The 22,740-nt window shown below is 36.2% G+C and overlaps 1 protein-coding gene across 13 annotated transcripts in view; it reads left to right on the top strand.

Moving 5' to 3' along the window:
• The first annotated feature begins 425 nt into the window (after positions 1-425).
• Positions 426-22,740, top strand: part of Rbfox1 (RNA-binding Fox protein 1) — a 347,547-nt gene continuing 325,232 nt past the window's right edge. For 7 of the 13 annotated variants that reach the window (XM_067790962.1, XM_067790968.1, XM_067790966.1 and 4 more), the window contains exons 1-2: positions 452-689; positions 4,349-4,785. In XM_067790962.1, the coding sequence (XP_067647063.1) occupies positions 4,774-4,785 (12 nt within the window). In that variant the 5' untranslated portion in view covers positions 452-689; positions 4,349-4,773. The other 6 variants (XM_067790970.1, XM_067790963.1, XM_067790960.1 and 3 more) reach the window with 5 other exon arrangements.

The raw sequence follows: 22,740 nt of genomic DNA, 5'->3' as shown, positions 1-22,740 counted from the left end.
GTTGCCAACCTAAAAAGAAGTAAATAACAAATTATCTGGCTCACAAATTGAACCAGACTTCTATCTGGATTTATCTGGCTCAAATCGTTGTTGCTGCATTTACATGCATAATTATTTATCTGGCTCAGGATTTTGCCACCGGATGATGGTCACATGGAACTCACGACAGCGCTCATTGTCTTATTTGCCTCAACACAACCCTGTAAATAGGTCCAGCTCTATGCAACCTAGCCAAAAACATATTTTTGCTCCTTTTCTGTTTATTTGCTTGCCAAATGTCGGCGGTGCGAGCGAGACAGCTATCGATGTAAAGCGAAAGTGAAATCAAAATAAATGCATAGATAATGCAACGCTGTATTATTCCAACAAAAACCGAATATGCAACAACAGTGTACAAAGACGAAGATGGCTTTATTAGAAATATCCGATAAAGATGCGTGCAATGTCAGAAGAATCGAACCAAGCGAACACTGGCCAAACGAGCAAAGACGCGAAATTTTGAATCAGTTGTATTTTTGTCGCAGTGCTGCTAAATTGGCAATTTTATTGGGTAATCGCATTGTTTTAGTTCGTCGCCCTGACTGTATTGTACTTGTTGGGTTGGTTGTGTATATTGACGCCGCTGTCGCAGAGCTAGTGTGTTTTTTAAAACACCAATACTCCACCATCTTCCATCCCACAACCACTAGGTACCTCGACCATAAGCATAGCAGTGATTTTGAATTCAGTGTTGTTTTTTTAATTGACTTCATACAAATATTTCTTAATTAATATAATATTCCAATAAAATGCGGGCAAAGCAGAAAATAAAGTGCAAATGCAAAGTGCTTTGTTTCATTTTTTTGAATATTTGTGAATGAAAAAGGAAAAGACGGTGCAAGCTTAAACCCAAAAGTTACGGACGAGCCATACAAAAGAAAAAAGGAGTACAGAAATGATTCTTGACGGGACATGCGAAGATGAGAGTGCGACGCAGTGGCTCGTTAAGTTCACGGGGATAGAAATCCACAAAAGCAAAACCTACCTGCGTCTTTTATAGAGCAAAATTATTGAATATATTATTATTTAGCTGTTTTAAGTGAAAATGCGCTGTGCGGTGCAGAAATTGTAATTTGCAAGAAGTGAAAAATCTTCGTGGATGCTGGGAGTGGAAAGAAACTGAAAATTGAAAAGAATTCACGCGGTGTATGTACTTGTGTCTTGTTGTTGGGTTGAAAAGGCCTAAAAATAAATCAATTTGAAATGATTTCGGTTGTGTGCGTTTGTGTGCGAGTGTGAGATTATCGCCCGGATCGCAGGTCTTGTACTTGCATACCTCGCTGTCTTGGTTATTGTGATGGAACGGGACTTACTTTTTTTGCATTCAGAGATTTGCTTGTTTTCCCATAAAAAGCCTTTCAGGCTTAAATTTTTTTTCGTGGCAAACGCATCGACACATGGGATATTCCACTTTCATTTTGGAATCATTTTCATCTTATTGGCTTTCATCCACCAATTCTTCATCACATTTGGCTTTGATGTTGCCATTTATCAGTGTACATGCTTGCTCGATTGCTTTATCCTGTTTCGTTGTCCACGACCGTTTTGTATTGTATGTTGAGGTTGTTTTTGGGATGCTGTGTGTATGTGTCTGTCTTGCCAGATGACTGACGTTGGCTGCGTCGCACCGTTTCGATTTTTCCCATCAGCTATCGATAGCCGGCCAGACATTCGAAGCACCCCCCCTCCCCCGTGCCTCACACTAACAGTGGCGAAGCGAGCTGTCTTCGGTGTGGATATTTGTGTGTACGGGGAACTAATTTTAGCCATGAAATGTGCGAGTACATAGACGATTTTACCTTAGAAATACTAAAGATAAGGTGCCTTTGTAGTCTTTTGACGCAGCTTTTCAAAGTCCCCGCGTGCTTTGTTCACTTTTCTGCATAGTTTATCGTGGTGGCGAGGATCAAAACCTAGTATACTTTGAGGAATGAAAAGTTCCTAATCCGTTTCAAATTGCGTAATAAAAGTACATATTACAATATACTTCATGCGTTTTGAACAAACTGCTTGTTTCGCTGAATGGATGAAAAACCTGCCGAGTAAGGGAAAGTGTGATCGGTCGACCCTTGATAAATATCTTTGGTGAGTTGTCGGTTCTCCGCTGTTGGTGTTGTAACGATAAGGACACTGGCCGAAGCCCTTGGGGAGTGTTATCTATGTCGATGGTCCTTTGCCGTATGCATATCCGATACGTCCCGGTACCAAGCGCGACCATCTCGGGAACGATTTGTTATGACCACATGCGACCTTCTTGGTCATCCCGCTCTCCCACCCCCTAGATCCATGAGGAATTCGGGGTCTCCAGAGCTCGGCTGTTAATGAAACAGGATTCGCCACGGATAGGTGAGGTTGACAATTGGGTTTGGAGAAGCTATATATTTCATTTCATTTCATATCTTTATTAAGTCAAATGGTAACAACCTTACTGACTAGATTATAGGTTAACTTAGTACTAGTTTAACAATTTTAAAGTAAGATTTACTGAGATAAGTAATAGGACTCAATGCGTGCCTTAAACAGAGACCTTGGCATGGCAAAGTCCAGGTCAAGGCTTCTGGATAGGCGATTAAATTCTACAAGACCTCTTAAAAGAGGTGCGAAACTGAAGTAATTCGAACGCAGCACTTCAACGCGGAATGTACTGTGAAAGCGGAGAGCTCTGTTAGGGACATTGAAAGTCAACTGCCCAAGTAGTTCTGAGCAGTCAATGGCACCGGATATTATGTCAAAAATAAACATTACGTTTTGAACAAGACGTGTAACTTCAAGTGGCAAGACATTGATAAGCATGCATCTTGCATTGTAGGGTGGCAGGGGATTAACAAAGTGCAGAGGTTGAAGAGCAAATCGTATGAACTTGCGCTGAATTCTTTCAATTCTTAAAGAGTGTGAAGAGTATTTGGGATTCCAGATGACTGATGCATACTCTAAATTGGAACGCACTAAGGCATTGTATATGATTTTCCTGGTATATGGGTCCTTGAAATCCTTGGCATATCGTCGCAAGAAAGCTAAGTTGGTATAAGCCTTTGGTATGAGAAAGTTTACATGATTACAAAAAGTAAAAGATGAGTCATAAATTACGCCAAGATCGCGAAACTTATTAATTGACGCAAGAGTTACATTTGAAATCGAGTACGCGAATGAAACCACATTCGTAGACTTAGTATACATCATGTGTCAGCATTTACTAATATTGAGTCGCAGATTATTTTGACAGGCGCAATTATTTATAGCAATCAAATCTTCTTGCAGACGCAATGCATCAGAAGTACAGGAGATTCTCACAAAGAGTTTTAAGTCGTCAGCATAAAGCAAATAATTCGAATAGTTTATGCATGAGCCAACATCATTAAGAAACATTAAGAACAAAATAGGACCAAGGATGCTACCTTTTGGTTCACCCGAAGTTGCTGAGAATTCATAAGACTTAGTTCTCTCGATTTTAACAAAAGATATTATATTTTCCAAATAGGACGTCAGCCACGACAGAAAGCTTGAGTGAAAGCCCATGTTTTCAAGTTTCCACAGAAGTTTCCATCCTTAAACGCAGAGACACAAAACTGAGAGAAAACAGCCAGATTTGTAGCAGTCGAAAGTCCCGCAATGAAACCATGCTGACATGGATCGACTATTTTATTTATAGCGAATGATACTTTGTTTTTAACTACCATTTCAAAAAGTTTTGAACATGTTGACAGTTTGGATATTGGCCTGTAATTCTATACTTCATTTTTATTGCCTGACTTGAAGATAGGAGTGATAGACACCAGCTTCCAGCGATCAACAAAAACTCCAGTCGATAGCGAAATATTGAAAATGTGGCACAGTGGCACACAAAGAGAAATACTACACTTCTTACATAAAAAAGAGGACAATCCATCAATATCATTTTTGATTGAGGTCTGTAAGGAGGGTATACCCAAGATAATATCGTTTTCAATCGGTTATTAAAAAGTAGATATGCAAATATTTGAAATTTTAATATCAATGACTACAAGCGAACTTGTTGTGGTATGCCGCTTCCTTTTTAAATATATTTATCAAATTGGCGAGACGTCAGGACTTTGGCGCTACCTGTCGGGCGTTTGAACTCACATTCTTTATAGGTCGTTATCGTACTGGCCAAGCACAATATAGCACTTCGGCGACTTCGTACGACATAACAGAACTTAACAAATTTATGATATATTTAAAAAGAAAATGAAATCAAAAATTTCGTCTCCGTGCCTCAAAAATTTGTGTACATATGTATATTCTTCTCAGTTGCATCCCAATTAAATAATTATGTAATTAATCTTTTTAGTGAATTATGTGAATGCTAAATAATTTCATACACTGGAATGTTACGTACAAAAACAACTCGATAAATAAGCAAAACGTAGAAGATTTAATTCCAAATACAAATGTGCCAAATTAAGTGTAAAACATAAGCTTAGCTAATTAATGAACTTATTTCGATTTGAAAATTCTACGCACAACATTCAAATACAACTTTTGAAATTTATAAAGCTCAACTTAGTGAATAAATCAAATTAAAAGAGTTTAAAACTCTTAAACTCAACCAGCGCAGCACAAAGTCCCAGCAAAAAAAAAAACTAAATTCAACTTTAGAGCTGAATTGCAAATAATCAAAAAAAAAAAAGAAAAAATCTCTGCAGCACGCACCTCTTACCAAGAAAAGCCGTCAAACTGTGGGGATCCGGGGCATTTTTTCTTCCTCCGCAAGGAATGTATTATCCGGTAAGTTTCAATATCTGTCAGTACATACTTTCTTTCTTTTCGACGAAATGATCAAATAAGTGGACATACATTTTTTTTTTCACTATTTAAAGGTTTCTTACTTTATTCTCATGTGAAAATGAAAATTTTTTTGTTCATTTTGTATTTAAATCAGCCATTTCACACTTAACCTTCGATTAATTAAATTTAAAAGAAGTATCGAGTAGGCTTAATAAAATGGTAAAAAAGCAAAATTGGCACTCAAAGGAAAAAAGCTGGTAAAATCAACCGAATTGCGGGTCAATTCCGGCGAAATTTCTTTAAATTTGTATCCATCGCAACAAGATGTTGAAGCAACTTCACACAAATTGTTGGTTTCGAATTGACGTTGCAAAAAACAAACCAAAAAAACAATCCATGATAGTTACGTAAGCCATAGCTCTGTTAACTTCAAAATTATTACTTTGACCCAGAGTTGACCTGCCACGAGGGGTTAAACTCATAGATTTTTGACAAATATTTTAAATTAACTCTGGAGTTAAAAACAATTAAATAATCAAAAAAAAAATAAAAATGTTAAACGGTTTTATTGAAAACAATACTGAAAGATAGAACATAAATAGGTAGGTCCTAGGTAATAGTCATCACTCCTCATCAATCTAGGGCGATGATCAGACAAATATATAAAAGCGTGGGCCGCGTAAAATTTTGAAAAACGAGAGGTCAATTGTATATATGTTACATTTTTGTACGGGAGAGTGAAAATTACCAAATGCTGGAAGTGTTAAAGTAAAACTTGGCAGGAATCACCAAACCAAAAATTACAAAGATTCAAGATGCGATAGCTGTACAAGCAGGCGTGGATCTACGGGGGAATTAGGGGAGAAATCTGAATTTGGCTCAGAAATTAAAATATACACTTACTAAAATCATTCTACGTTCGGAAATTGTTCATGCCTATTACCTATTTTGAAGTTGTTAGATTACGATGATTTGGCAAACAAAACGAGAAAATCACGAAACATCATGCAGAGAAGACTACTTCCGCGTCTCCATGTATGTACATTCCTCTTCTGGAAAATATTATAGAAGATTTGAAAATTCGATTTTCTCCAGAAGTTTTGTCTGGCTTTCAGATATGTTCTTCGGAAGCATATAAAAGATACAACAACGAGTGAAATTACAAATTTAATCGAATGTTTAACACAGTGGTTCTCTACACTTTTGAAGGAATCCGATTAGCTTCTTTACTTAAGACTTCAAGGAGAAATGACTCATTGGCAATATTTTTGGAAGCAAAAGACAGCCGAAAATTCTCAAACAACCTCTGGTGGTCTGGATGGTTTTATAGTGCGTGTTTCACTTTGAGTGAAAATTTCCGAAACGGAGCACCTAAAAACGTGATAATTTATTTTTGAGCAACAGAAGTATTATTTGATGGCTGTCGACAATACAAAAGAATGCTTATCTTCGATTTTTCCAAAAAAAATTGTGTCCTTAATAATAGCCATTTGAGTTTTATGCAGGGACGGAAAATAATAATTATTTTTTTTTTCGGAGTCGAAAAAGTCCTGGTCAAACAATTATCCTAGGTGAAAATGTTTGAGTTCCCAGGTATCCCTATAGCAATGTCATGTCGAATCATGCATCCTTATTATTTTTCGAACTTTTTCCATAAAAGTCCACATATAAAAGTAAAATCTGTATTTTTATTTTTTGAGTCCGATAGAACTAGTTAAACTCGGACTTTTAAAATTAAAGTCCGGAAATAAAAGTTAAATCGCTTGTAACAAAGAAACGGCTTATCCTAAATAAAAAAAAAATTTTAATTCGGATAAACAGTTTCTTTGTTTTTAAGTGGGACTTTTACTTTGGCCTTAAAAAATAAAAGTCCGGATTTAACTTTTATTTCCGCACTTTTATTTTTAAAAGTCCGAGTTTAACTAGCTCTATCGGACTCAAAAAAAAAAAGTCCGAAAATAATTTTTATCTTGATCCAAATACGTCTAACGCTTACAATAATAATATAACTGCTCAAAGTTCATATATTCCAAATTCCTTTGTGCCGCCTACTGATTGTTTTGGAATTGGTACTGCTTCCCTGGACGGTAGCCAGAAACATCTAATAATCTACTACCAAAATGTCTGCGCACTAAAACCAACTCATTCTTCAATATTAGTTCGCATGCTGACTACGATATTTTTGTTCTAACCGAGACCTGGCTCAATCCTGAATTTCTGGATGGCGAGTACATGGACTTGAATTTGTACAACGTTTATCGTAAGGATCGTGATTTTTCAAAGACTGGACTCTTCGGGGGTGGAGGGGTTTAAATTGCTATTCGTCGTCATCTACAATCATCGCTTGTTGAGTTATCCGAGGTGGATTCACTTTTGGATCAACTTTGTGTCTCAGTTCGTGGCTGTTCCGAAATGTTCTTTTGCGTTTCATACATTCCACCTTCTAGTATGGAATCTCTCTACAAATCACATGTTGACAACCTTATAGCTCTTGTTTGTAATCATGATGGTAGTAACTTTTGTATACTTGGTGACTTCAATCTACCCAATATTGAGTGTTTTTTAGTCCCTAAAAATGTAAGCAGTACTGCTGAGATGTACCGCATTGATAATTTCTTAAGTGCCAATCTTTCCCAGAAAAACAGCCTCACAAATCAGTTATCGAGAACTCTGGACCTTGTCTGCGTTAATGATAATGTCAACTGTACTCTTAGTGAATGTCTTGACCCGTTGTCTTGTGCAAGTTTGCATCACATCCCGCTTACCTTGGACATGGAATTTTATACCTTTTGTGGTATCCGTCTATATGACGATATCCATAGCTTTTCATTTAAACGCGGAAACTTTGATAGGATTTTTCTGGAAGTTTCGTCCATTGACTGGGAGTCTCTTTTTCTGGGAAAGGATCTTTCTAGTTGTTTTAACATTTTTAAAACTGTTGTTAACCAAATTTGTATTGAGAATATACCTCGGAAAAAAGCGCGTCGTTACAAGATTCCGTGGTATACTAGAAAGCTGAAGCGGCTAAAGAATTTGAGAAATAGATTCTTCAAAAAATTCAAACTCACTAAGTCCTTGGTCTATAGATCTAAATTCCTTCATTATTCTAAAAAATTTAAAGTATTGGGCAAAATACTCCACAGGAATTTTGTTCGTGGAATTACGTAAAATCCAAAAAGCTATGCTCTAGTATTCCGGCATCAGTTTTCTATAATACCGAACATGCCTCTTCACCAGCTGAAGCGGCTAATCTCTTTGCAGATTTTTTCCGCTCCAACTTTGTTGCGCAAACGGAATACCGGCCGGAGGACCCCGTTTGGGCTGACTCTGCTATCAACTTTGGCGCTTTGACTTTATCCCTTAAAGATGTTGCGGAGGGAATCCAAAATCATCCGCCTTTACCGATATTGACGGCCTATCGTCTTATCTTTTTAAAAATTGTTTGGCATTGGCGATCCCACTCCTTCTTATTTTTAACAAACCTCTCGAGTGTGGTGAATTTATCGATGCATGGAAGATAACTTTCATTAGCCCAGTTTTCAAGAGCGGTAATAAAAATAACGGCGCTAATTATAGACCCATAGCAAAGTTGTGGATTATTTCTAAACTTTTTGAGTATATTGTGAAACAAAAAATGTATTTTGCGGTAAAACCTCTTATCAGTAACAATCAGCATGGTTTCATGTCCGGTAGATCCACCGTGACAAATTTAGCAATTTTTTCTGACTATTGCCTATCCGTGTTTAATAATCGTTTACAAGTCGATACTGTATACACTGATTTCTCAAAAGCGTTTGATAAAGCTAGTCACTCAACCCTAATTTCTAAATTGCTTTCTTTGGGTTTCCACTCAACATTTCTTTCCTGGATAAGGTCATATCTTCAACAGCGTAGTTGTGTTGTCGTAATTGATAATACTCACTCTGACTATTTTATTGCCACCTCTGGCGTGACGCAAGGTGGTATTTTGGGGCCACTGCTTTTTGTTATCTTTATAAATGATATTTCGGCCTGCTTTCAGCACTCTAACTTTCTTTTGTACGCTGATGATTTAAAGATTTTTGGAACCATCTCGAATGCCACTGACGCGGAAAGGATCCAATCTGATCTCTACAATGTTGCTTTGTGGTGTAATACCAATAATCTGCCGCTAAATGTTGGTAAATGCTTTCATGTTACCTTCTCCAAAGTCCGCGATAATCTCCCCACCTCTTATTTTATTGGAGGCACCCGTCTCTCAACCCTTAGTGAAATAAAAGACTTAGGGGTAGTATTCGACTCGAAATTTTCCTTCACTACTCACTTAAATGCTACCATTGCTAGGGCATATTCGATGCTCGTCTTTATTCGGCGCTTTAGCTCTGATTTTACAGATCTCTACACTTTAAAATTATTGTTCATTGCGCTTGTTCGCTCTAAGCTTGAATATGCTTGCTTTATTTGGAGGTCTTATCACGAGTGCCATATTAAGAGGCTGGAAAGGGTACAAAAAACTTTTGTTCGTTTCGCATTGCGTTTGTTCAATTTCTCTGATTTCCTCGTATGAAGACAGGTGTGCACCTACAGTCTCTTCAATGTAGAAGAACCATTATCTCTCTTCCTTTTGTCTATGACATTATTCGCGGAGTAGTTGATGCACCTTGCCTCCTCGCGAGTATCCGTTTTTGTATTCCGAGCAGGCCGCTCCGTAACAGAATTACTTTTTATACGGACAATGCCAGGACCCTCTATGCGGCTAATGCACATTTGTTTAGAGCAATGACCGAATTTAATCTATTCTCAAATTCTTTAACCATCGATTTTTCTTTGCCTAAGCACACTTTTAAATCAATACTCAGTGATTTTTTGTAATTTTATTGTAGTACAAGTGGTGTGTAATTATCTTAGTTTATCATTAGCAAAGCTAAAATTCTGTTAAATAGTCTGTAAGGCCTGAAACACCATAGACTGTAATTATATAAATAAATAAATATGTTTAAAGTCCAAAATTAATAGGAATTATATTATAAATAAAAGGAATAACAGTTTCAACCCCTGGTTTTGTGTCCTCTTTTGAAGTTGAGTAGCAGGAGAGTAAAATTTTGCGTATGTGGTCTTCCTTGCGTGTAAAAATGTACTCCAGAACAATTTTTTTGCACGGCTTTTGCAACAATTTTAAAAATAGAAATTTATTTCACAGAAATAAAAATTGTGCTCTTAAAGAGTTTTTAATTACAAACAAATTGGTGTTTTAATTGTCAAAATCGGTGAAGCCTATCGGCTGCTATTCAACTTTAAAAGAAAAAGGACAAAGAAAATTCAAATGGCGATAATTAAGGATACAGTTTTTTTTTTTGGAAAAATCGAAGATGAGCATTTGTTTTTAATATAGATAGATATCAAATAATACCTTTGTTGCTCAAAAATAAATTATGAAATTTTCACTGTGTCTTTAAACCAGGCATGCTTAACGAACGAAACGATATCATTTCGTTACGATAATCAACGTTAATAAACGAAACGAAGTCACTTCGTTTCGTTTATTAACGTTAAGATCGTCAATTTAACGTTAATTTGTCGTTCTTAACGTTAACAAACGAAACGAAATGACTTCGTTTCGTTTATTAACGTTGATTATCGTAACGAAATGATATCGTTTCGTTCGTTAAGCATGCCTGCTTTAAACATAACATTTACTTACATTAGCCATCATCCGGTGGCAAAATCCTGAGCCGGATAAATAATTTTGCATGTAAATGCAACAACAACGATTTAAGCCAGATAAATCCAGATAGAAGTCTGGTTCAATTTGTGAGCCAGATAATTTGTTATTTACTTCTTTTTAGTTTGGCAACGCTGCCTTTAATAAACCTACTTTTTCAAAAATAGATGTCGCTGCTTGGCCTTTCGCCGTATGAGTTAAATGAAAAACAGCGGCAACATCTGCCTATCACATTTCACGAGTGCGAGAATTTCACGACATCTGCTTCTCAAGTCTCTCAATGATCCAGAGCATTCCCGTGAGAATTGAGCTTCAGCCGGAGCTGTTAAACTCACTGGACGACGGCAATTGTTATTATTACATTGTTTTATTAAAATTGTATAAGCATGAAATGTACACACACAGTGATAATAAAAGTACCAAATAAAAAATACAAAAAGTATTTAAAAACAGAATACATACATACTTTCGAAAATACTTTGAAATCTAAAGCTTACATTTTGGTATTATTAAGCGCTGTACGCAGATCAAAAGAAAAATTTTGCATTTTTCTTGAGCATGAAAATAGCAGTAGGCACAAAATTTTGGCATTTCACGATGCATGGCAATTTATACATGAAAACCGCTTTTATAAAAATAAAACAAAATTTATGAAACTTTTTGATACCATTCCTAATACGAAAACCAATATCGATACCAAAATCTAATCTCTCAACATGCAATGACATTGAATTGGAACTAAGTCACTAAAGGAGACAAAATATAGTTATGTAATTCACAAAGGAACACCTAAACGGCCTCAATTCCAATGTTATACTAAACAATTTGATATGTAAACTCAACACTGAATTTAACTTCAACAATACTTAACAAGATCTTTGGCTTATTCATTCAAAGTGCGTATTTTATTGACATTTAAGTTGCTTAACTACCGGCCAAGCTAGTCAGTCGGCTTTAAAAAAATTGATAAATAACTAAGCCTGTAATATCGATACAAAGCCAACAACATTTTAATCGTTGCTTAGGTTCAGTCATAAATTCAAGTGTAAGACGGACGAATGGCCAAAAGCTAAAATTAATGTTAATATAAACAAGTAAGGGAATCTGGGTTTGGGTGGGACTGAACATTACATACTGAGCTGTGCACTTCAACTGTATTATTATTACATTTAATCAAATTATAGTGATCACAGACGTGCGGCTGGGCGAATCTGGCTTAATGAATTTCTTGTTTCACCCCAGCATTTCGAGAAATAAAAATATATTACACAGTGCTATAATGTTTTGTGGTCTAAGAAGTTGAACAAGATTCTGATAGGATTTTTGGTCCCGAGCTCGAATCTGAAATTCGAAATTTTTGATTTACTCTAGTTTTCGCGATATTTGGGAAAGTGCTTTTTAGGTAAATTTTTAACTTTTGTATAGCAATAATATGTCAGTATGCATTGGGTGACATGGAAGCTCAAACACTGCCTCTTAATAAACAAAGCCAGTATAAAATTATGGCCCACACATTCGGGGTTTTCTCTTGAACTTATACACTTCGTTTTTATTACATTCACCCCTATTCTGCATTTCGATTACTTTCCCGTTCTACGCTCCGCTTTAATCGAAGTTGGGTATTCTGCATTACGACGGAATCGTAACGAGAAGAGGAAGAGCAAATGATTTTTCGAAAACAGCTGTTTGTACGGAATGTGTGAACATTGGAACAAAATAAATTAAAGAAAATTTGTAAAAAACACTGAAAAACGTTTATATTTTATTATCCACGCCATTTTGTATAAAAAAAGCAATAGAATATATTGCCGCCGTGTTATATTTTTTTTAAGTGAAGTGCTTTCATAATTGTAAGTGCGTTTTTGTCGTTCTTTTGGCCAATTCCCTGCCGTGCCCATAAAGTTTTGTTAAAACGGATTCCTGCACGAATATAGTTGACATTTTCTGAATTTTATGGATGATAATTTCATTGCACTGGCCTAAAATACTTTATGAAGATTTTTTTATTCTTTCCGCAAGGATTGTTTACGTTTTCGCTTCACCTTCCCCTACTCCGGCAGCTTGCTTTGGCATATAACTGGACCACACGAACAGACACAAATTATAGCTGTATATTATAATGGAATCAATAGCCGCGGCATTATTTGTGGAGTTGGAAAGCAACGCATACGAAAATGGCCAGGCGAGAATGGAAAGTATTGCGAGATTTGTGTAATCCATTTGAGATGAGTGACGAATTGTAAGAAATTGAACTTAAAGGTGGTAAAGTTTAATGACTTATTTTGTTATTTAGGTTCAAAAAAAAAACTTTCGACTTAATAAGGATGCTTTCAAGTATGTGTTAGATACTTTTGCGGGGCAAATACGTCAAAGGACTTCGACATGTTGATTTTGACCTGGAAACATATAAAAAATAATCATTATCAAACCTTCTACGTTTCTTAACGAGTTTTACTTACTTTTTTTTGTTAAAATTGTGTTATAAATTAATAAAAAAAAAATAAAAAGAAAATATTTTTCCGCCAACTAATTTGCAACTTAGAAAAACGAAACTACGATCGAAATGCAGAATACGCAAAATCGAACGATTCGAAGTTGGATCGGAAGAGATTGGAATACAGAATACCAAATTTGCTAAATCGAAAAAAATTCCAATCCAAGTCGAAATGCAGAATAGGGGTGATTTTAAGTTTCAAGTTTACAAGATCGTACACGTTGTAAAATATGTTCTGAAATGTAGATATGCAGAGATCTGGCCTTGATTTTTTGATGTTGAGTATTGAATAATAATTTTGGCAACACACAGTTGTTAAAGTTTTGTTGGCCAATGTTATTTCTCGATTCTTTTATATCGGTACAAAGTACCACAAGGCTATTGAAATTAATATACTTTTTGTTCTATGCACAGATGAGTATAAAAATTGGAAATATCCACCGAAGGGTTGATCGAAAAATATTTTGTTTAAAGGAAAAAATCGCCGGCAGTGATGCGCGTAATATATTTATATTTTGTCTATGTTTTTGTGTTTATTCAATTTGTTTAAGTTAAATTTTAGTTTGACGTTGTTTAAAGAATATCGATTGCTATTCATCCCGTCTGCTGATTGATTTGCTCGAGTTTGTTTGTTTGCGTTTTTGTTAGCAAATAGTTATGCACATATGTATGATGTAGTACAAATTTGGTTGAAGGTTGCCCTTTCTTGGCTAAAACTAAATATTTGTTCAATCACTAGGCCACGTGCTAAGATTGCCAACTTCAGTTTCACGACTTCGTCGAGCTTGATTTATATTGCTTAGGCAGCCGGAGTGTCAGTCGCTGACTCATTGTAAGTAAGACACGTTCCCGTAGCAGTCCGTCTGTACAGAGAAGGATTTGATATGGCCCGCTGGCAGATCGGTCGCACCTATTGGATGGGACGAAGCACTGCTACAACAACAACAACATCTGGCCCGCTTGAAGTAAGACCAGAAAAGACGTAAAAGAGCCATTGTGTTGCATTACACTTTGCGGAATCTATTTCGGTCATTAAGTTTGATGAGCAACGTAAATAATGGTGTCGCTTTCGCATAAAGATTATACTTACATATAATATTTATGCTTTCTGTTGCAGGAACTGATTGAGTCTTTCGAGTTTTGTTTGCACTAAATCTTTGTTTAGCATTTGTTAGACATGAGATGAAGTCTTCAAATTCGATCGTTATAACCATTTAATGCGACGATATCGCGCATACATACATACATACAAACATTGCATTACAACAAGTGGCGACTTCCCGCTTTTAACGATCTCAGCTTAACCGAGCCAGGAAGATACTTTCTCTGAGCTAACTAATGTATTCGTAATGTTCATAGATAAATCCATATGTTTTTAAGGATTTTAGGAATGGGCTCACAAGTGCTTAGAATTACATCTGATTGTATTTAGACCCGAGTTGAAATGTGTGCAAAATAAGTACTTGCTTAGTTTTAATAAAAATTTACTATTTGTCCAATTTAAGCTCGGACCTCAAACCCAATCTCGCGTTTCAGTTGCATCTTTGCAACGATATCATTGAGCATTGTTGTCCATTGGCGAGCCCATCAATGTGATCCCTCGTGACCGACCGACCGCCCTGCCAACCCAAAATCATTTCAATGATTTGGCAGAACAGAATAATTCATTCCTAAATGAAATTGTTCCACTTTTTTTTTGAATAATTCTTCATTCATATATACCCGTATTCACTTCTTACATTTTTAATGAATAGTGACACATATCCCTCCTCGGCACCATCTTACACATATATACATCATGCATGTAAGTAGGCACATACATATGTATGTATGTATGTATTTATGGAGCTGGCTAAATTTTTATTGCATCAGTTGGTTTCTCCTACTGGCAATTGTTCTCGTATGTTGTTTTTGGGTTGTTGGCGCGGAATCCGATATTTGTAGCTCATTGTCAGTCCCTGCCAAACCAAATGGCACTGCATAACTGCCTTTGTCCAAAGAATATGAATAAATGAGCGCAATTTTGTTGATGAAATGAAATGAAAATTTATTTCAATTAAAGTTCATTTAAATGCGATGGTCCGAGTTGCGGGTATTGGGGGATGAGACACTTAAGCAAGCAGCTTTGAAAAATTGTGGAAAGAATTAAAATGACGCTCTGAATGTAAGAAACAGGAGGTACTTAAATGGAAAGAAAACAGTGGGTAGATAAGGGCCGATCATGTGCTGATGAAAACGCGCATGCGGAAGGGGAAAATGCAGTAGAACTATATTCTCATGCGAAGTTTATAGCTTATCTGCCGAATATATAAAAATTATGTTCACCGAAAATAGGGGCAGAAAGCCACTGCTTGCATAAATATGCCTTTCTGCTTTTACCCTTCAAAAAAAAAAATTCAATTTGACAAGAATGATTTTAGACATGAAAGAAAGGTTGAATGGAAGTCTATATTTTCAAGTTTCCACAGAAACGCAGAAACACTGACGAATAAATTGCAAGTTGAACCACAAGCAACAAAGCTATGTTGATATAAATTGATTATTTCTTGAGATCGGGCTGTTGTTTGTAACCTCATTTCCAGACTTGGAGTGATAGTAGCCATCTTCCAACGATTAATGAAAACGCCAAACTATGAGATACGAAGATACTTGCACCATTGCCATTAAAATTGACATCAGTTGAAATATCAGAAGAGCTTTTTTTCGAAAGGACAAAGTTCAAACAAATTAGGATTTATTTAGTTTTAACTTTGAATCGAGAAATGTATTTCTTATATCGTCGGTACAATGCCAAAGACACGAATGTGCCATCGTTGTTTGAACGAAATATTATATATGTCAAATTTTGGAAAACCACAACAACAAATGTGCTTTTTTGAAAAAAAATAAAAAAAATAAAAAAATTAACATTTTTCAATTAACATTACTTTGTGGTTTACAAAATAGTGGTTGAAAAATACAAAATTAAATCTCTATTAATTAAATCTCTATTTTTAACAATGTTTAACGCGTTTTTCTTAAAGCATCAAATATGCACATTCGTGACTTTGGCATTGGACCGACGATATAAAATTTTGTTAGGAACATTTAACTATTTCATATCATGGATATAGTTCTCGATTTATTTACTGCGGCAGCTGCATTGTTTTTGCACTTGAACCAGTATCACTGATTTTGTTTTGTTAGAAGTTAACTGCGTTGTTTTTTCAGTCAAAGCTATGAGATTATCGCTTTGTAGTTCAGCATTGGCACGAGTTGATTTTTGATCATTTGCAAAAGCATGAACAACAATGCATATTTTTTTATTTTCAATAACAACGCCGAAATTTCTGAGTTTTTATCATCGATCACAGAATGTAGAGACGGAATTTCGACAAATAGAGTAGCGTACTATTGCTAAGATTTCCATTATGAGGCAATGCCTGAACTCAGTGCTGTTGTAAATTTTTGGAAAGTATCTGTAGTAAAAAATAAAATTACATCTTTTCACTTATTTGGTACAAAAAAACCTGTCAGCGGCACGACCTGTACCGAATACAGACTTCCTCACTCTCATTTGGCTAGAATTATACCCAATAGGGGTCAATTCAATTTACAAGTTCGTTCGTTGTAACGGAAATAGCAACTGAAGGCACACTGTTAAAAGACGTTTCAATTAGATTGACTAAACAGCGAGTATAACATTTGATATGAGTGATATACGAGTTGTCTTTTTCCACAATCCCGATGTTAAAGTGATACAAGAAAAAATTTCAATAAATTAGCCATAATACAATTGCGCCAAGCGTTATAAAACTGAATGCAAATGATTCATTGGCTTGGCATCTGCGGATTGTAGGGTAGTGAACTCTATGTGAACGCCAATTGAATGTTTATCACTCATCTCGGCTAACTTCACTGATGCAGCCGTTTGGCATTCGCCGAAATCTTAAGTTTGAGCTGGTTTGGATAAGTTGCGTACAGTTAGTACCATGGTATAAATATTACCAGATAAAACCATTTACTATTCTTGGCGGCCATAATGGTTTTTTGATTTTTAAAAAAATGTTAAAATCACTCTCCTAAACTTTGTGGAAATGCCAAACCAAAGTAAACAAAAAAAAAATTGTTGATTTGACATTTTTCACTATTTTGAATGTCAAAAAAATTAACTGCTTATTAAATTAGTGAAAAAATATTTTGAAAGGTTTTGGAATCGGTTTTTATGTATATGGCAAAAAAAATGAGTTACCAATATAATGGATGCCTCAACACGTCCTATTTTTGCAAAGGGACAAAAGAAAAGGCCTTACTTCTTAACTTCTTATATATGCTGAAACTTCACTTTATAAGAGATCAGCAGTCTCAAGTGTCCTTGCTACTGCGGAAAAAATGATCTTGGAGGTATTCTTTGGTTTGTTTTGGTCCTTTTCCTCGTGGTTGGAAGATACATTTTTTAATTGGCGCTTAACCATTTAGGAGATGCTGGTCGTTGCGTAGCAAGTCACTCCAGCTAACCATGTTCCGCGATAACTGACGCCAACAGGGGGCACTAAGAGAGATCAAAGTCTTCCCTCACCTGCTTCTCCGAACCTAGTGCAGATCTTCCCATAACTTGCCCACGCCAGCAAAAACGCTTTAGCTCGTCGCCGCTTAGCTAAACATCATCGTCCAGTTGGAGTATGATAGTTTGTGGAGGCTGAATTTACCGGCTGAACGGTCAAAGTCTGCCGCCGTGGTGTAGAGCTAGTGTGTTGGCCTATCCATCAAAAATATTTAAGAAAATTTGTATAAATGGTATTGATTATCCCTCGGCATTACCTTGGCACCACAAGTTCGTCCGCCTTAGCAGATACATTTTTTGGTCGGCACAAAACATGTATTTAGGTGAGCCAGTTCGTAGAAAAATGAATACACAGGCTACGTATTGGATGGAAAGCTAGACCTTAATCTCCTCAGATATATATCACACCAAATTGTTATTATTAGTAGATATATATCTCTTCCGTACACCTTGGCTGGCGGTAAGTCGGGGTTTTCTTCTCGTTGCGCAGACGCAGATAAATTTCTAAACAATTTGTTGAAGAAAATTCCTCGGAAGAGGATCGTGGCCTGATGCTTCTTTTTGCGGGAAACCATAATACAATTCTTGAATTGAAAATTCTGGAATGCGGTTGACCGTTGAGATTTCTTTCCCAACAAGAAAAGTTATTTCCACAATAAAAAAATCCGTTTTGGATAAAATATCATAATATTAATGTTAGAACGCAAAAATATATGGTAATTCTATACGACAGCATGACACCGGTAATACGCGTCCAAAAATGCCGGGAGAGGTGTCAAATGACTCATATTGACCTCGACGTAAGAAGAAAATTTTATTTACAGTAATCCGATGGCGGAAAATAAAATTTTTAGATCGTTCAAAAGATATTAACGAAAAACCAAACATGGCTCCCGAGTGCTCCGAAACGGAGGGTGGGGGATCCATAGTATTTTTGCGCAGAATACCTTTCCGCATTGGCGGCATTTGGCCGAGCTTATAAAAAATTACCTTGGGTGGGTCCAACACCGGTTTGGAGGCCAAAACTATATCCGCGAAAAACACTTATGTTCACAATTTTTTTGTGGGTACCACAAAATCATCAAAAATAACAACAACCGCATGAAAATTTTCAAAATTTATTTTGCAAATATCTCTTGACACCCAAAATATTTTACCTCCGCTTTCGGATTTGCGATCCTGGATCCAAAACGCGTCTTTTGATACCACTCTTGATATTTTTGGACGTGTATTAAGAGTGCATGCTGTCGTATAGAGTAACCAAATGTATTACAGTTTGTTGTATTTTTGTTATGAAAACAACACCAAAATAAAACAAGTAAGGAAGACTAAGTTCGGGTGTAACCGAACATTACATACTCAGCTGAGAGCTTTGGAGACAAAATAAGGGAAAATAGCCATTTAGCAAAATGAACCTGGAATGTGTTTGTATGACATTGGTTTCAAATGGAAGGTATTAAAGAGTATTTTAAAAGGGAGTGCGCCATAGTTCTATAGGTGGACGCCTTTTCGAGATATCGCAATAAGGGTGGACCAGGGGTGACTCTAGAATGCGTTTGTACGATATGGGTACCAAATTAAAGGTATTAATCAGGGTTTTAAAAAGGGAGTGGCCCTTAGTTGTATATGTGAAGGCGTTTTCGAGATATCGACCGAAATGTGGATCAGGGTGACCCCGAACATCATCTGTCGGGTATCGCTAATTTATTTATATATGTAATACCACGAACAGTATTCCTGCCAAGATTCCAAGGGCTTTTGATTTCGCCCTGCAGAACTTTTTCATTTTCCTCTACTTGATATGGTAGGTGTCACACCCATTTTACAAAGTTTTTTCTAAAGTTACATTTTGCGTCAATAAACCAATCCAATTACCATGTTTCATCTCTTTTTTCATATTTGGAATTTTCGATATCGAAGAAGTGGACGTGGTGCTCATAGTCGGATTTCGGCCATATTTTATACCAAGATAAAGTGAGTTCAGATAAGTACGTGAACTAAGTTTAGTTAAGATATATCGATTTTTGCTCAAGTTATCGTATTAACGGACGAGCGGAAGGACAGACGGTCGACTGTGTATAAAAACTGGGCGTGGCTTCAACCGATTTCGCCCATTTTCACAGAAAACAGTTATCGTCATAGAATCTATGCACACACCAAATTTCACAAGGATTGGTAAATTTTAGTTCGACTTATGGCCTTAAAAGTATTCTAGACGAATTAAATGAAAAAGGGCGGAGCCACGCCCATTTTGAAATTTTCTTTTATTTTTGTATTTTGTTGCACCATATCATTACTGGAGTTGAATGATGACATAATTTACTTATATACTGTAAAGATATTAAATTTTTTTTTTAAAGTGGGCGTGTTCGTCATCCGATTTTGCTAATTTTTATTTAGCGCACATATAGTAATAGGAGCAACGTGCCCGCCAAATTTCATCATGATATCTTCAACGACTGCGAAATTACAGCTTGAAAAACTTTCATATTACCTTCGTTTAAAAGTGGGCGGTGCCACGCCAAAAATTTACTAATTTTCTGTTTTGCGTCATAAGGTCAACGCACCTACCAAGTTTCATCGCTTTACCCGTCTTTGGTAATGAATTATCGCACTTTTTCGGTTTTTCGAAATTTTCGATATCGAAAAAGTGGGCGTGGTTGTAGTCCGATTTCGTTCATTTTAAATAGCGATCTGAGATGAGCGCCCAGGAACCTACATACCAAATTTCATCAAGATACCTCAAAATTTACTCAAGTTATCGTGTTTACAGACGGACGGACATGGCTAAATGAATTTCTTTTTTCACCCAGATCATTTTGATATATAGAAGTCTATATCTATCTCGATTAGTTTATGCCGTTACGGATTACCGTTATGCGAACAAAGTTAATATACTCTGTGAGCTCTGCTCAGCTGAGTATAAAAATAAAAATGTGAGAGCAGTGAGAATTTTAAAATTTTTTTAAACGTCATTTCGGCTCTCACCGGTTTTACCTTGTAATATTTATACCATGGTTAGTACAGTTTGTTGTAATATATAGATACTGTACCAAGCTGCCTAACGGTGAAGGCGTGAAATTAGCACCACCCACCGACACCACAGCTTATCGCTGCCCACACAGTGCTTGTATGTATACTTGTATCTGTGCGCTTTAATAACGGTTATTTTATGATCATGAGTTTTACACGTTTTATGACCAGTTTTCAAATGTAAACAAATGCTACTTCTTTAGCAACAAAGTTTGTTTACCTTTTAAATAACATTCAGCTGACTAAAACTAAAAATAAGCTTCATATTAAACGATGCCGGTGCAATTTTTTTTAGGAACAAACCATTTATGAAACCCAGATATTTTTCGTTTTTGATAGAAAGTGTTCGAGTTTGATGATGACGATGAGGGGGGGGGGGGGCGCCTCAGCTAGTAAGTTGTCACCCATTGTAACACTCCAAAAGGGAATTATAAGACGCATATGTGGCGCAAACTACAGTTCTCACGCTATGATATCCTTTAGGAGACTAGATATACTACCATGTCGTCATCTATATTTATTTAAAGTCCTAAAAACGTTCTTTATTAGATCGGGGTACTTAGAAAGTTATCCTTCTGAAGTCTACAACCTTAGGAGCAATCTGCTTCCATCGGTACAAATCCCGCATGCTAGGACATCTCACTTCAGAAGCTTTTATACATACACGTCGTGCAAAATGTTCAACTCTCTCCCTGCTTCTGTACAGGTTATAAGAAATCTTAACCTATTTCAAAAGAAAATAAAAATGTATCTGATTAGTCTTAGCCACTACGATCTAGAAGCCTTGCTGAGGACGTTGTTGTAAGCCATATCTAACTTTTGTAACTATATCAACTGTCTCTCTTAATTATCTGAATTATTGTGAGTTTATACTATAATATTATTAAAAACTATACACCCCACACTGAAAAAGAATTTTACTATGTGAACTGGCATTTAATACTATTTTAAAATTTAATATAAAAAATGCCATGTACTTTTCTTATGCTATATAGTAATAGAATGTGCTCTTTCAATATTGTAATTTATTTAAAATATGCATTAAGAAAATGTTTAATAAATAAATAAAGAAAAAATAACTTTGATTTGATAACGGTTGGTTGTACGGGTATGAAGGAATCGTCAGTGTCGAAACAAAATTTTATTAAGCCATCTCCGTGGACCCAGAATAGATTGGTATTGAAAATGACCGAAATCGGACGATAACCACGCCCACTTTTTCGATATCACAAAATTTAAAAAATGCAAAAAATTAGATAGTTCAAAAACGAATACGGCTAAGCAATGAGATTTGGTAGGTGGATTGGGTTTTGACGCAAAACATAAATTCAAAAAATTTTGGAATAGAAGAACAAAACTTGGAAGTTTAACAAGCCGTAAATCAAAAACAGTTAAAGAAATTGCATGGAAATTTGGCAAAGCACTATCCTTGCCAAATTATATAGACTGAGTGAAGATAATCAAAATCGGTTAAAGACCACACCCACTTTTCCTAAACGTCTAACCGCTCCTTTTTTTGTTACTCTTTCCAAAATACTTTTAATGCCATAAGTTTGGCATAAACGTTTTTGCCTTATAACACTAGCAACCAAACAAAGCAAACAACAATAGTGCACAGCTGGGTATGTAGTGTTCGGCTGCACCCGAACTTAGACTTTCTTTCTAGTTTTTTTATCAAATTGGCTGACCTGTGTACATGGTTTTCGCACATCTTGGTTGAGAAGTTTTTCCTGGCAGAAATACACTCGGTAGTTTGAGTGAAAATGGTTTTCGATCCGTGATCCGTGATACGGCCCAGGATTCGCCACGGGTAGAGGAGATTGAAATTTGGATTGCAGAAGCTTTTAGTAACCCCTTGAATCACTTTAGTCCTACTTCTTATTTGGCGGTTAACCGTTTAAACGGGATTAGTCGGCTAACAAATCCTGCCCTTCTTTGCTGTGCTACCTGGCTCCAATTGGAAACACCTAGCATGCTTACTCCTTGGTCAATCCAACGAAAAGGGGCTTCACTCTCCCTCTGCTTCCGAGCATCATCTTTCATTCACATAATATCGCACCCGCTATTATAAAGTGAATACATTTTAGCAATAAGGAAAGGCCGGTTACCGAAACTGAATTTTATGAAAAACTAACAATTTTTTCTCAGAAATAGAAATACAAACAAGAGCAGCAAAAAAATTTA

This window comes from Eurosta solidaginis, chromosome 5 (assembly GCF_040869045.1).
Source record: "Eurosta solidaginis isolate ZX-2024a chromosome 5, ASM4086904v1, whole genome shotgun sequence".
NCBI classification, from domain to species: domain Eukaryota; kingdom Metazoa; phylum Arthropoda; class Insecta; order Diptera; family Tephritidae; genus Eurosta; species Eurosta solidaginis.
This window is presented reverse-complemented; position numbering and strand designations above follow the sequence as displayed.